The sequence below is a fragment of the Dipteris shenzhenensis genome, chromosome 24 (assembly GCF_047967505.1).
Source record: "Dipteris shenzhenensis isolate YYH24624 ecotype China chromosome 24, Dip_SZ_1.0, whole genome shotgun sequence".
Lineage (NCBI taxonomy): Eukaryota > Viridiplantae > Streptophyta > Polypodiopsida > Gleicheniales > Dipteridaceae > Dipteris > Dipteris shenzhenensis.
This window is the reverse complement of record NC_141619.1, coordinates 32,975,513-32,991,445: the sequence shown is the minus strand read 5'-3', so window position 1 is coordinate 32,991,445 and position 15,933 is coordinate 32,975,513. Positions and strand designations below refer to the sequence as shown.

At 46.0% G+C, this 15,933-nt stretch overlaps 1 protein-coding gene across 2 annotated transcripts; it reads left to right on the top strand.

Moving 5' to 3' along the window:
- The first annotated feature begins 1,254 nt into the window (after nucleotides 1–1,254).
- LOC147886508 (uncharacterized) lies at nucleotides 1,255–15,534 on the top strand. 2 transcript variants are annotated; one of them, XM_087395832.1, is made up of 3 exons: nucleotides 1,255–1,692; nucleotides 1,901–2,048; nucleotides 2,474–2,848. In XM_087395832.1, exons 1-3 carry the CDS (start codon nucleotides 1,617–1,619, stop codon nucleotides 2,559–2,561), a joined length of 312 nt encoding a protein of 103 aa, XP_087251958.1. In that variant the 5' UTR covers nucleotides 1,255–1,616; the 3' UTR covers nucleotides 2,562–2,848. The 2 variants fall into 2 exon arrangements, with proteins under 2 accessions (XP_087251958.1, XP_087251959.1); XM_087395833.1 differs by lacking the exon at nucleotides 2,474–2,848 and adding an exon at nucleotides 15,178–15,534 and having other exon boundaries at nucleotides 1,261–1,692.
- Nucleotides 15,535–15,933: the final 399 nt, after the last annotated feature.

Here is a 15,933-nt window from a genome sequence, read left to right as displayed (position 1 = left end):
AGCATAGGAGGGCTGCTCAAGGATGAGTAGTGGGATATGGAAACATGGAAACAAAGGTTGAACATCTCAAGAAGAGAATCCCCCAAATTGAATGGGACTCAGAAGAGATAGAGATGGAACCAAACCTCACCCTCAGGTGTTGTGAATGACTTGTGGGTGTCCATGGATGACCTGTGGGTCTCCCTTAACTTGCTACTCTTGAGTCGTGGGAGTTGGTGTTGGTCTCACACTTGCCTATTGCCGATGCCATGCTTGACGTCTGCGATTCTTCATCTGTCGATTTTCTTTGATCCATCCCATCCAAGCCCCCCCTTGGAAGGCTCAACCCATGGAGTCTGTGTCTCATGTTGTTGCCTATCTATGTGCCGAGGTTTGGTCTTGTAAGGCCCTTCCAATACTAGTGTGAACCAGCGGCTATTGGGGGACTATTAAGGGCAAGCTCTTGCAAGGTGGCCCATCTGTCTGTAGCAGCGAAGGCACCTATACAGGGGGACTATACTGCAGGGAAGAGGGAGTAGGAGCAAGAGTAGGTTCACACAAAACAATGATTTGCTTGTAGATCAATTGAGCTTGGGGAGTACACGATCTTTCATGAAGTAGCATAGAGAAGCATCTACATGATAGAATATGTGTGAGCCAGAAGCTATCCCATATGGTGACTTTGTGCTCATTTGTGGGAAAGATTTTCAATTATGTTTCTCAGCTAATCTTGGGTCTTCTAACCATTCAAGCTCCATCACCACACGCTGTGACCTTTTGGAATAAGACACTCTTTGTGTGCAGCACTCGGTTTAGCATGCACTGATATGAAATCAAGAGTGCATAGTGCACGTGGGCACTGCCTCCTAGTATAGTGAAATAAGCGCTTTTGGATGCAAAGGAGAAAGCATATGATTTTTGGGCTATTAAAAGGCAATTTTAGCTTTGGAAGTCAAAGCGACCTTAATAACTAGGAATAGTATGGGATGCATCAGTAGATTAACTTTTTTCACTAAAATTACGCTTGGAAATTCACAAAGGAGAATCCGATTCTTCACTATCTAAGGAGGAAACATAAAAAAACAATCTACTTATTATTAGCACTGATAGTGCTATAGTGGAGGACTGAAACTCTTTTGTGAATTTTCACGTGTAATTTAAAAAAAAATCAACTGAGTAAAATGTTTTTAAATTGCTATTTATGGAGATTATCCTTTTAATATCCCTCTTTAAAATCGTTGCTGACTCTTTTGCATCCAAAGGCACTTGCTTTACCACTATACTAAGTGCACTTAGGAGTTGTTTTCACGCAAGAGGAGTGTGTTGCAACGAAGGGCAATCCAATCCCCTAGGGCCTTGGTGGACTCATTCCAGCACCCGATTCTCATGTGCGAGCTATCCGTGTCGAGGTGCTCGCATCCCTCTGAGCCTCTTAGTTCACGCTGGGAGAGGACTGATAATATTTTTATGCCACGTTCGATACAAAATGGGTCAACTCTGAGAGCGATGTAAGAGAGAGAGAAAGTGTGTGTGCCTCAAGAGAGATAGAGGGTTGGACGAGAGTAAGCAAGTGTGAGACTATGGTTGATTCGTTAAGTGGCAGACTTGATCTTTGAGACGCTCGCGTCCTGAGGGCCATGCTGGTATCCCACCTGCAGTTGGCTCTACGTCTGCTCGTTGCTTTTCTACTGGTCGCCATTTGCATATTTGTCGGTGGGTGGTCCCTCTTTTTGAAGCCCTTCAGAAACACAAGCCAGAGTACCTTTTGTAGCTGTGGAAGATAGGGATTTTCTAGCGCCCAAAGCAATGAAGATCTTGGCTATTGATTGTCTCTATTTCTCCTTTATCTGAACCTCAGATTTGCGCTGTTAACTAGATCTTGTTTTGAGGAAGAAAATAAAATAGTGTTAAAGGTGTGCAGGATGGTTTCTGGCATGGAAATTGATTTTGGTCCACATTCCACTCGTACAAGAGATATGTGGATTGCGCAAGAAACCAAAAGAGTCAAGGCCTGCAACTGGGCGCTTGACTCGGCTGTACAGTGGTAGTCCAGCACAAACTCCCAACAGGTGCAGATTCAATCTAATTTGAAAAATGCTGTCTTTCTAATTATGGTTTGGGATCTGTATCTTTTCTGGAGACGTCGAAATTGCAACTGTCTATTACATTGAATATTACGGTCATATGTTGAAATTTGGGTCTGGATTTCTAGAACAGATTATATAAGGCTTCAAAGGAAACAAACCTTGGCTCGTATGCATATTATTTTATATATTATAATTTTCTAGTTGTGTGCATGAGAGTGTCCATGTTGACTTGAAAGCTTCTCCTTTAGATCTGTTATTGTTTTTACTAATTTGAAAGAGTAGCCAAACCTGTGTCTTGGTAGTTTATAACCTGAACGAAGAGTATCGCATGTGTTTCAAGCATGCGAATAACTGTTCTACTTACACACTTGGACCTTGATTGAAGATTCTGTAATACTTTTTTGCAGAATTGTAAACGTCAAACATATGAAACATGAGAGAGTATGGGGCAGAGCAAGAAATTCACATCAAGTCCAAATGGGATTCGCTCCTTGAAGGGACTATCTGCTTTATATAACTTTGTAAATTGAAGCACAATGATGGGCTGGGGGTGGAGTTCCACCTCGCTGTGTGCCTCCCTCCTGGACTGAATTTAAGCTGTAAAGGACCACTGCTGTAGAAGGGTAAGAAGGATATGGGGCGTGTTGCAGGAGGTAAAACAACTCCTTAAAGCCCTTCATTGGCTTGGACAGATGGAGAATATCGGGCTCCTCTCATTAACCACTGGACTCATTGAGAGGCGTGCAGCAGCATGAGTGAGCAGCAGGGCAACAGTTTGTGGCCTCAGTTTGAGCACTAGTGGGCAGCATCTGCTGTCCAGATAGATGTGATTTGTGAGTGCAGGAGTTTGTACCTGAAACTACAGGTTTCAAGGATCATTAGTGTACAATTTCACACTGCCAATCTACTTCACGATCTCACTAGAGTCTTCAGAAGCAGGAAAATATCGAACCTTCCAAGCACCAAGCACCTGTGAGAAGTGCAGCAGAAATGAAAGAGAGAGAGAGAGAGAGCACGCCTCACACACACCCTACACTGAAAAAGGAGAGAAATGAGAGAAAGGCACAGGAGAACTGCAAGTGATCTCTGGAGAAAACCCCGCTACAACTGGGGAAAAACTTGGAACCAACAGGCTGCTCAAGAGCTCAGACAAACAGCTCAACAACAACAGCACCTGTGAGAAGTGCAGCAGAAATGAAAGAGAGAGAGAGAGAGAGCACGCCTCACACACACCCCACACTGAAAAAGGAGAGAAATGAGAGAAAGGCACAGGAGAACTGCAAGTGATCTCTGGAGAAAACCCCACTACAACTGGGGAAAACCTTGGAACCAACAGGCTGCTCAAGAGCTCAGACAAACAGCTCAACAACCTCAAGAACGGTAGCACAACGGAGTGGATGAACTGCTCCACTACCTTGCTCCTCAAGTGCTTCTCTGGGCTGACTCTGCTCCCCTGCTAGGCACCGCAATGAAGTGATGAATGCACATGTGCAGGGGGGGGGGGCTATATATAGGCCCCCAGCCTCCTAGTCAGCCAGCAAAGGGCAGGACCGACCAGCCTGCTGATGTGGGCTGACCCCTACAGCCCTCTATATGAGGCTGCATAAGGCCCCAAAGCAAGGTCCTGACAGCCGACAGCCAGGGCTCTAGGGCCGACTGCCCCTAGCGCTCCACAAGGTGCTGCCTCAGCCTATATGAGGGGCTGTACCCTCTGCCCTCCAGCCGACCTGCTCAACATGGACCCAACTCCCTAGGCGCCTCCACACAGCCCTAGAAGGGGCTCCAGGACAGCCCTAAGAGGGAGCCTCTCCTGAGCACTGATCAGGCTGCCACTACCCTAGACTACCCTCACGGGGGGGCAGGCACACCCACAACACAGGCCCTCACTCTCTACGCTAGCCTCACTTGCGGGATGGGCACACCCACAAGCAAGGCCCTCTCTCTAGGTGACATCAGGAGATGTTGATCTCTAACACCCCCTCTCAGCTCCTGGATGGAATAGAGACGCCAAGGAGCTGGGTGTGCCTCTGGAACAACTAGAGGAATCCATTGTGTGATGCTCCACTGCTAAAGACCGCCACAGGTACTGTCAAGAAGCCCCCTCGTGGCTCGAACCACCTCAGCACGACGATCACTAGAAACCTGGAACTATTGCTCCCAGGCCACAGGTGCTAGGTACACTCCTTTGGTTTGGTAATGATACATTGGGTCAACTGGTACAACAATCCAACCAGTGGTACTGGTACATGACTCCAACAGAGGATCCTGGAACAATAATCCAACTGATATTGCCTCTGGTGCAAGGTCTGCTTCCCTGCATGGGCACTTGTATCACAGAGCTAGATAGCCCCCTCTGAAGCCCCCTCTCAAGTCCAAACTGGTACACTATCGCTAGATCGATGAACTTCAGTGCTCTAATGGCAATGGGCATATTATAGCTCACAAGGATCAATCAACTGTGTCTGGGTTCCCGTACTGTCAAACTACTGACCCATCTGGATCTCCAGCAGCATCAGACAATAGCTGCAACAAAACACTAGGAGACCCCCTCTGGATCTGCCAGGTCATAACTTCCAAACAATATAGAAAGTGGTAACATACTGCCACTTTGAGTCAGCGGGAACAACTCCTCATGGCTCGAGGTCTGCATGAAAGCCTACCTCGATAAATGACTCCATGCTCGGTGCACCTGATCGGCAGGTCAGGCTGCCACAAAAAAGCAAGCAATCCTCCATTTGCATCTGGAAAGCCTGTTGGCTCAACAACCTCAAGAACGGGAGTACAAGGGAGTGGATGAACTGCTCCACTACCCTGCTCCTCAACTGCTACTCTGGGCTGGCTCTACTCCTGCTAGGCACCGCAATGAAGTGATGAATGCACATGTGGGGGGGGGCTATATATAGCCCCTCCAGCCTCCTAGTCAGCCAGCAAAGGGCAGGGCTGACTAGCCTGCTGATGTGGGCCGACCCTCAGCCCTAGGGGCTGACCCCTACAGCCCTCTATATGAGGCTGCACAAGGCCCCAAAGCAAGGGCCTGACAGCCGACAGCCAGGGCTCTAGGGCCGACTGCCCTAGCCCTCCACAAGGTGCTGCCTCAGCCTATATGAGGGGCTGTACCCTTTGCCCTCCAGCCGACCTGCTCAACGGGGACCCGACTCCCTAGGCGCCTCCACACAGCCCTAGAAGGGGCTCAAGGACAGCCCTAAGAGGGAGCCTCTCCTTGGCACTAATGAGGCTGCCACTACCCTAGACTACCCTCACGGGGGGGCGGGCACACCCACAACACAGGCCCTCACTCATTAGGCAGGCACACCCACAAGCAAGGCCCTCTCTCTAGGTGACATCAGGAGATGTTGACCTCTAACAGCATCATGGGTGTGTTTGAACTGGCTCAACATTTGCAGCCTTGATACTTGAAACCTGTAGTGTGAAATCCTTGTGGCCGCTTCACATAGATTTTTAACAGCCGACAACATCCAGAACCATGATCTTTGAAACCTGTATTCCGAAACCCTTGTGTTGCTCCACTAGATTTCCTCAAACTAGCTTCCTATCTTGGACAGTCTTCTCAATCTTTGGAAACAAGGTCACATTGAGCTTATCAGGTTTGACTTCCTCAGTCCACCAAGGTTAGCTGTAGTCCCTCCTATTCTTTCTTGTGTCTCGGTCTGTGACACAAAGTCTTCAACAAACGTGTTCAGCACTATTCCTTTGATTTATCTTGAAAGTTTAATGGGTTCAGTTAGCATCATGATCTTTGAGGAGTCTTCGACACAACATCTTCAATTGACAAACAGAAAGTTCAGAATGCCTCTATCATTAGAACACTTCCTTTGTATATCAGGAAGTTTTCAGCCTCCACATGAACAAACTGTGTGTCCAAAACATGCAACTAAATTCAACAAGAATATGCAGAGAGAAAACATACCCTGAAACTCACATTCTGCCTAAGAGGACGTTTCATCCTCATTCCTGCTGGTGTAGACGGCCTTGCTCGTAGCAAAATCGAACAAACTTCATTATTCACAATCACATAACAAGCTCGATATCGGACAAGAGCATTGTCATACTTTGATAATGAATCTAATCTTGGGACTAGTGGGTGGAACCACCAATTTCTTCTCTTTCCTTGTGTTGGTTGCCTTTGGTCCAAACTCTTCCTTCTTGGAATGGTCACCACCTCAAACTTCGAGGGGGGTTTGGACGGGGAGTAGTCTACATCTGTGCACCGGCGTACGAGAGGACCGAGTGGCTAGATACCTACCTTTAGAGCCCACTCCATCATGAAAGAGACCTCTATCCCAAGCTTGGCAATGCACTAATGAAGCATTGAGTATGTAGCCTGTGTGATCTGCACCTCCAGCTGTTGGGATAAGTGTGATCAAGGGCTTGCTCTATGGTGCATGTGTGCATCTAGGGGAGTCACATGTGTGTGTGTGTGTGTTGTAGAGGCACATCTAGTGCTATGATGTGTCTAGTGTGTGACCTAAGTGATGATGTAAGCCAAAGGTCCCCACATGGGAGGTTGCTTTGATTTAGGCCAGTCCCACTGATGTAGGGGCTGATTGCCACTGATGTAGGGAAGGTGCCTTTGATCTAGGACACCTTCTCCCCATTTCTATAAGAGAGAGTCACCTCTCTCACAATCAATAGTGAACAACATTTTTGGTTACATCTTGTGCTCTCACTCCTCTTCCAAGATGCATCTATTCTATCCCACGTGTTTCTACATTTGGTATCAGAGCTTTAGGTTCTAGATCTAGCCTCGCCTAGCATTAGATGCTCTCTCTAGCATGAACTACTAGTTTTTTCAAAGATTGCTCATCATCTCCATTTTCCTCTTTTCTTCCAAAATTTTGTGTGAGCTTGTTCTCTACCTACAAGCAACCATTCCCAAAGCCCTTTCAGACCAAGCATCCTTGAATATGGGCGACCTCTTGGCGGCAAGCAATTAGAAATATATTCCCGCATACGCCCGTGCTGATAGCTTCTTCGCTCGGCGAACTTTCACACAATTCTGCCCAATGCCTCGACTATTCGATAATTCCTCTGAGCACGAGTTGGGCGACACTACAAGCAAGCTGCTGATGAAGTTTGAGCTCGTTTGGTTAAGCATTTGAGGAGAAACAGACAAAAGACCAGTCGATTTTGCTAAGCTTCTATATGGCGACCTGGCGCAACATTGTGCCTCTTCTTGCTGGTAGCCCTGGTCTAGTATACTAGTGTTATTTCTGCTTTAAAAGCCCCCTCAGTTCATGTTTTATGTGTCTGAATTGCGGTCTCTGCTGGCAAGAATTCTTCATATTCTAGTCAAAGGATGTTGAGCAATCACCATAAGTTTGGGGCTTCTATTATTTACTGCAAATTTTCATTGTTTTGCTTGTACTTGAGTAGTAGAACTCAGTCATGGAGCTCATGAGTGTCCTTATACTTTGCACTTAGAATGATGACTATGTGATTCTCTTTGACCATGATTGATGAATACTTGAATTGTAAACATGACTAAGCCCGAGCAAGTAGAGAAGTTTAATGGAACTAGTTTCCATACTTGGCAAACGAAAGCTAAGATTGTGCTTATGAAAAAGGGGATATGGAATGTTGTGAATGGAAAGGAAAAGAAGCCTACAAAAGAAGAAGCTAATTGGTTGATCAAAGACAAGAAGGCTCTTGCTATTATTGCTTTGGGATTAAGTGACTCATACATTCACCACATTGATGGCTTTGAAACTTCACATGAAGCTTGAGATCATCTTCACACAGTATTTGGTGCACAAGGGAAATGCTTCAAATATATCTTGCTTATTAAGTTCCTTTGGCTACAATTGGAAAAGGGAATGTGTTATTCCATGAAGAAGAACAACTCCAAAGAGAATGAAGCATTTCTTGTGAAGAAGGGCTACTTCAACAACAAAGCAAATCTGGCTGAACGAAGAACTCCATCAGCAAATAAAGAATCAAACTTGGTGGTAGAAGATAAAGACTATGCTTTTTGAGCACTTTGTCTTTTGAATTTTTGTTTATCATCACTTGGTCAAATTTTGAGGTTCTTTGCCTGGAGTAGTACTCCAAAAAGAATGTCATATGTTTTGTCTTTTGTAAATCACCTCTAGTCACCCTATGATGTAGGCCATGTGATATGTGTTTTGTCTATCCCATTTTTGTGAACCTCACATCCTTGGGAACCCTTGCTAGCATGAGATCCTAGCCATAGATTTATCCTTGACCACCATGAGATGGCATGAGAAACTATGAGACTAGATGTATCCTTGACATTGTAAGAGGCAAACCCTTGAGGGGGGGTATGTTGGGATAAGTGTGATCAAGGGCTTGCTCTATGGTGCATGTGTGCATCTAGGGGAGTCACATGTGTGTGTGTGTGTGTGTGTGTTGTAGAGGCACATCTAGTGCTATGATGTGTCTAGTGTGTGACCTGAGTGATGATGTAAGCCACAAAGGTCCCCACATGGGAGGTTTCTTTGATTTAGGCCAGTCCCACTGATGTAGGGGCTGATTGCCACTGATGTAGGAAAGGTGCCTTTGATCTAGGACACCTTCTCCCCATTTCTATAAAGAGAGTCACCTCTCTCACAATCAATAGTGAACAACAATTTTTGTTACATCTAGGGGAGTCACATGTGTGTGTGTGTGTGTTGTAGAGGCACATCTAGTGCTATGATGGTGTCTAGTGTGTGACCTAAGTGATGATGTAAGCCAAAGGTCCCCACATGGGAGGTTTCTTTGATTTAGGCCAGTCCCACTGATGTAGGGGCTGATTGCTACTGATGTAGGGAAGGTGCATTTGATCTAGGACACCTTCTCCCCATTTCTATAAGAGAGAGTCACCTCTCTCACAATCAATAGTGAACAACATTTTTTGTTACATCTTGTGCTCTCACTCCTCTTTCAAGATGCATCTATTCTATCCCACGTGTTTCTACACCAGTCCCAAACGGATCACCCCCATGGCCATGCCCATGACTGGCCTCTCCTCGGAAGCCGAGCTGAGTAGCTGAGTCACCATGTGTGAGCCAAAGATCTATCTCTTGGAGGCCCATCCACTCCTCGATCATGTGAAACAGCTGCTCTTTCATCATACAGTCAAACAAATAGGGAGTCCTCTCCTCTCTCGTGGAGGCAAACTGAAAGCCCCAGAAAGGGCGAGTGCGAGAAACCACCACTCGGATGGAGCCCCCTTTCCGGGCTGCAAGATCATGAGTGTCATCTGTAAGGCGAGGGAATACTTGTTCAGAATCTCAAGGTAGTTCCACGGCCCAATCCTCCAAAACTCTCTTGGCAAGGGTTGCCCAAGGCGGGGCGCTGGGAGAACACACCATTTGACTTTGGCTTCTTCGAGGAGGCGGAGTCTTGAAGAGGGGAGGGAGTAGACTGCGACTGAGACGTGAGAGAGGGAGCCTTGGGGGGCAGACTCAGCCATGCTCTTGACTTTTGATTAGCCTTCTCCTTGAGTGCTAGCCTTAGTCATGGCTGATTTGCCCTTCACCTCCGGAGTGCTAGCAGAAACTCAGTATGAAGACTTTGTATAAATGGATGCTCAAGTATGTGTGGGTGTGTGGATTTGTATGTGTGAGATCATATCTTTATACTATGGTCTACACCCACTGTTGGGCGTTGATGATGTCAATGGGGATGTAATATTAGCTAGTCCCTGCTATACGTGATGGAGTTTATGGTTTTCAACCTCATGAGTGACTATCATGAGATTGAAACTGCACTATATTGTGTTTTTAGAGGATGAGTTTGGGCATGTTCCTGGACTCATCTAGGTATGGGCATGTTCCTAGACTCATCTAGGTATGTACATGCCCTTGCAAGTTGCCAGAGGGCTTCGGGTCTAGGCCATGTCTAGGGGGGGAAGAAGAGGCGGCCAGAGCTACTCAATGGGATGAGGAGAAGAGAGGTGGTGGGTGGGGTGGATGAAGGGGAGGGGTGGATGAGTGAGAGTGATTGTAGCAGGGGGGTTGGATGAGGGGGAGGGGCAAATCCGGTGGGGGAAGGGGGTGGGTGGTTGGGGCAGTAGCCGACGGGGCTAAGGACCTCCAAAGTCTTGTTGTTGTGTAGGTGCCTGGGTGCTCTAGACCCTTGCTGCTGGGGGGTCATTCAGAACGTTGAAGAAGTTTCGTTTTTTGGGGTCTAGAGGGGGTCTATGATGCACCCTCCGATTGCTTCCCCTGGGGACTTGGGAGCTGCCTCACGCTCAGCTTTCACACGTCCCTGTAGTCCAGCACACCGCCTATGGTTCTTCAAAGCCTTCCTACTAGGCCTCTTACGCTCTGCTCTAGTCTAGGTACTCCCAGCCATCCGCTGTCCAGACTCGCATTGTGCTCTCTCTGGGCAAGATGCCCTTTGCTCTTGGTGGGTCTAAGGAGGAGCCCTATGCACACCCAAGAATCCTTTTTTCTTAGCCTTGCCTTGTCAAGGCTTACCTTTTTTATTACCCTTCTCCTTGTGGAAGTAGTAAAAGCTTTCTTATCACTTGCCCTCCCATACTTGTTGTCCCACGACTCTTTCTATATCAACAATTGATTTCTTTATGTTGTGACCGTTCTACAAAGCTCTTGGACCACATATTCAATAGAAGCATGCCCAACTAATAACTATCCATGTGTTAGGTCTCTACATTATAGTACTAACATTGAGTTAGAATTAGTTGATTTGGCATGTAAACCTACAAAAATAGTCATTAGCAATGGGATCCTTACTGGCTGAGCTAGTGAGTTCATCTACTAGGCATAGGTTCAATTCCTCGAACCACCCTCAAGCCTGAGGCCTAGACCGCCATCTAATAGTGAGAACCTATGTTTCATATCATTATATCCTCATTGCGAAGTACAACCTCTGGCTACTCCAAGGCCTATAGGTCCTATGTCAAGGGACATCATTCTCCGAGGGTCCCTTGAACTAAGGCCTTGGCTTTGTATTTATAAGACCGGCTTCTCTACCCACTCCTTTCTACGAATTATGCCTTCAATATCCTTGCTTCTTCATAAAGTCTTGCTTTTCCTATTCCACAAGACCTTACGTCACTTTTATAAGCTGGATTCCTTTAGTATGTGTAAGATGTATCCATTAGGATGTGGAATCCCTTTTTACCCCTCAAGGGTACTATGACAAGCATAAAGAACCAGCTGAGTAGATATGGTATGGATTACGTCATGATTATTCTCTCTAGCTCTCTTACGTGAGAGTTGAGTAAACAATGTATGATAACCTTCCTAGCCAATCATGATCCCTAGGGTCATTTAAATGGATCATATCAATGACCCAAGAGTTGGTGAGTACTTTTGATACAAGCATAAATATCTTAATGCTATCCAGCTACTCTAGCCGAGTAATGTGTCCAAATCTTCTTGACACACCATCACATGCTAGATTACTCAGCAATATCTAGTTGTCTTTTACTGAGAGATCTGTAACATGTGGTGACTTACTGCAAGATTATGTACTGCACTTTGCAGAAATGAACTGTACATGAAGGTGTGTGAGAGAATGTGTTCATGGACACTGGAGATCTTCCTAACTACTGTATACATGCTTTATTTATGATGTATGACTGCTAGCGAAAATGCCCTAACGACTGTCTGTAGATGAGTGTGAATCTGCATACAAAAGGATACAAGTTTATGTATCATGCTGCTGTTCTATGTTTCAAAACTGAGCGCGCAACTCCCCTATCTGAGGCGGAAACTGCGACTGTGGAAGAATGAACCATGTGCCCCAAAATGCAAGGCACCTTTCTGCTGCGAATTGATCCTTCCAAGTGGCGAGGCTAGGGAGCTGTTTTTCTGCAAGGAGGGGCTGTTTCTGGGCGTGGAGGCAGGCTGGGACAGCAGGGCAGAAGGTCGGGGTACTGGATAAACATGGGGGGCTGAGTGCCAATTAAATAGGCCTGAAATGGCCAATCTGAACAGCCAGTTGACCGACCAGGCTGGTCGGCTGTTTTTGCCTGATCTGGTCAGCCCTATAGGCTGACCCTGACCCTAGGCGGCCAGGTCTGCCTTCTGCCCTACCATTGACCTTGTTCCAGATAGGATAGTTAGTCCCATCCTTCTCCCTGAAGTTAGGATCAGAAATAATCCGACAAATGATCAAAAGGCAGACCAACTGAGGTAGGCCATACACTTCTACATGAAGTGCCCCAAGCAACTAGGCCTAATCCACACTAACCACTAATTTGTGGCTGTGGGTAAGAGGAGTCATCCTTACAGGCATCTCTGTTTGACAAAAAGTTTGCAGCATAACTGCTAGCCATTTGGAAAAGGGGCGTTTCCAAATGTTTGGTATGATTTCCAAATGGTGTGGTTACGAATTTTGCAAAAAGATGCCTTCTATGCATGTTTACATTCAAAAAGTATCATACATGCTGCAAGCATGAGAAAATACACCTGCTACTGTAGTACTTCAGATCAGTGCTCAAGATTGAGAATGTCATTCATAAATCATATTAACGGACTGTGGCATGTGTAGGCAGAACTGTCCGCCAATATTCAATATCGAAATGTCAACAAGAAAAGTAGGTTCTTCTGAGAAACCACGAGCCCAAGTTCAAAACTTCTTATGTTGACGTGTCACGTCATGGGTACACATGGATCATGGACCATGGAATGTGACATGTCTAGATGCCTTGTGTTTGTGGTGTTGATGGAATCTGTGGTACAGCAAGATGACTAAGTGCCAAAGCCTCGAAGGCATTGGACATCATCAGTTCGTCCAACTTGGCTTTACCTTTCTTGTCAACCCTTCGCCATTCCTTTTTTCCCATCTTTGAAAGGATTGCAGAGGTGGAGATAGGACAAGGGGCCGTCCCCTTAACATGAGATTCCGGCTGCATATGCTGTGAATCCTTGGGGCAGTGTCTGGCGAAGTGTCCAATTTGTTTGCATTTATGGCAAGCATTGGGAAAAGAAGGAAATCGGACATACAGACGATATGGAGCAGAGACATCACGACCAACTTCAAGGTAAGCGGGTACCAGAATCTGCATGTCCCATAGAACACAACCCGTAAATGGACAGGCAGAGCCTTTAAAGTAACCCACACAGGGAAAAACGATATGAACTCCTTTATGGATAAAAATGGTATGGCATGTGCCAAGAGAGACAAGGCCATGGCTCCATACACCTGCCTGGGAAACCAGCTTGTACACGATTTCCATCTAAGCACAGTGAACGTGGTAAAAGCAAGGAAAATGAAGTGAGAGATACCAACAACATCCTTGGCCCATGCATTGAGCTGCTGCTCCGACAGAATACACCCATGAAATAGATGCATTGTTGGGATTCCTTCAGGGAGAGCAATACGGGCTCCAGTGGAAGGTCTTTATGCAATGCAGGAAGTGATGAGGACACCTATGCAGCCTTCACGAAGTCCTTACAAAGAGTTCGAAGAATATCCAGGTGAAGGGCTGAAGAGGAGAAATTTAAAACGATCAGTCTTGAAAATTTTGTCAGGTACTGACAGCCCAGTGGTGGAGCCTAAATGTTTCCGTCGACTAGATGGAGGAGGTACTGCAGCCGAAGCAAACTCAAAGGGCACAGATGAGGGGGGATTGTTTCCATGAACGCCGTTGTCTGCCAAGCGCCCATTGAAGGACGTGTGCTCCCACTAGCTCAATCCCACAATCACGTCTCTCTCTCCTTCAGAGAACCCTTCATCCATCATTGTCCCCACACCCCTCTCTCTCTCTCTCTCTCTCTCTCACACGCGCGCACACACTTTTTTTTGTGAAAGTACACACACACACACACACACACACAGAGTAGCGGGAGATTGACTATCCTCACTCTCTCTTTTGCTCAATACTAACTGCAACTGCAAGATGATGCACTCAATACACAAAGTGATGCTGTGGACGTGAGAGTGAGAATCAGAGGGAGAGAATGTAGTGGACCTCCGAAGAGGAAAATAGATACAACTGAATAATGAATGCCCAAAGGGCTGAATACAACTGTATGAGGGGCTGAAACCCTCACTGCAAAACTGGAAGACTAGACTACCTAGAGGAGGTGAATCCTCACTAGATCCCTGAAGAAGTTGAGGCTACCCTGTTGCTTTGCTGCGGGGAGGCCTGATTCTGCTGCTCTGAAGGCTTTGAAGGCCTGAGAAGTGGATGAAGAATGAGGGCCAAAGGCTGCCCTTTCATAGGCTGATAGGTCAGCCTGGCCGACTTGGTCAACACCGACCGTTGACCAGGTCGATGTTTAAAAAAACCTCAATGCTTTGACTTTTGAGCAAAAAGTCAGCTCTGTTTTTTGACCTGCGATGATGTGGCGATGACTGTCCATTGACTGTGCTGATTGCTGATTGCGCAGGGCTGCCTGAATGGTTGTATGGACGCCTGCGTGGCCGTTGACCTGGCTGCCTACGCTGGCACTAGCTAGCATGGCCACGGGCGTGTGGATGCCCGTCACACACACACACACACACACACACACACACACACACACACACATGTAGCATGCTTAGGATTAACAGATCAAAGATCAGGTAGTAAGAAACTTGTTTTGAATGGCACACGCACACGCACACGCACACGCACACGCACACGCACACGCACACGCACATACACACACACACACACACATGCACACACATACATACATATATATATGTTACCATGCTTACAATTAACAGATCAAAGATCAGGTTAATTAAGAACCTCGTTCTGAAGGGTGTCAGCAAAATCTTTTGGCAACCATCAAAGTTGGTTCTTTTTTTTTAAGAATTTAGATGTGTACATTTCTATTTGAAGGCATGCTGGTAGGCTAGTTCAATGGTTTAGAATGCAGGAATTTCCAAGCAAGAGAATCTTAATGTGGTTCTGAGCACTGTCTTGTATTACACGAGTTGCTCCCATTGTCAATTCATGTGCTGCTTTAAATATATGGCCTGTCCTTTGTGAAGGATGAAGAGGTCTGTACTTGGAGCATTGGTTTATTTGATCTGTGCTTCAAATCTTATGTTGAATAGACTGTTTTATACCTTGTTTTTTACTTAACATTACGCTTATTTATCATTAGCTAGTCTCTTGCAGGATATTTGAATATTGTTTAAAACATTTTGATCTTCTCAACGTGGCTTCACTGTGCTGCAGACTGGCAAATGTGGATACAGGCAAGATTTCCTGATGATTGGCCAGTGATTGGAATGTCTCAACCTCTTGTATTATAACTATAGTGTAGGAAACTGCAGACTATCAGTGGCTACAACACTTGTATGCTCTTTTGGTGGACCACAATTTAGTAATGTATTCAGCATGTCCTAAAGAGAAAGAATGAGAGATGGAGGGAGACTACGTGTGCCCCCCCCCCCCTTCTTTTTCCGCGGAGAGGGGGGGGGGGGGCATTTTCATGCAAATTTGGATAATGCGAAAATTTATAGCACAAAGCACACGTCTTGAAAAATCAAAAGGACATCAAAATGAAATATTCTTGTGCACATAGATACTGGTAGCGTGGATGAAGAGAATGTGGATTACTGTTCGATTAGCCTTCTCCATTAATGGTAGCATGTCGTGGTCAATTCTTTTGTCAACTCGAGCGCTGGATTACTATTTTATTAGCCTTCTCCATTAATGCTAGCATGTTATGGTTGATTCTTTTTTCAACTCTAGAGCATTGACAAAAATTTATGATGAAGACCTTATAAATAGATGCTCACGTGTTACGTCCACGTTTGGACATAACACGACTAGTGTTATGGAGGTCAGGTAACCTAGGGTTATGTATCCTAACCTTGGAACAAATAGGACAGGCTCTCTTGGTACATTTACGGTAGTCTATGTAGAGAGACTTAAGACTGCGTGTGCAAGAGTGAACTCAGGCTCATTTGGGTCTTTCTTGTGAGGGAG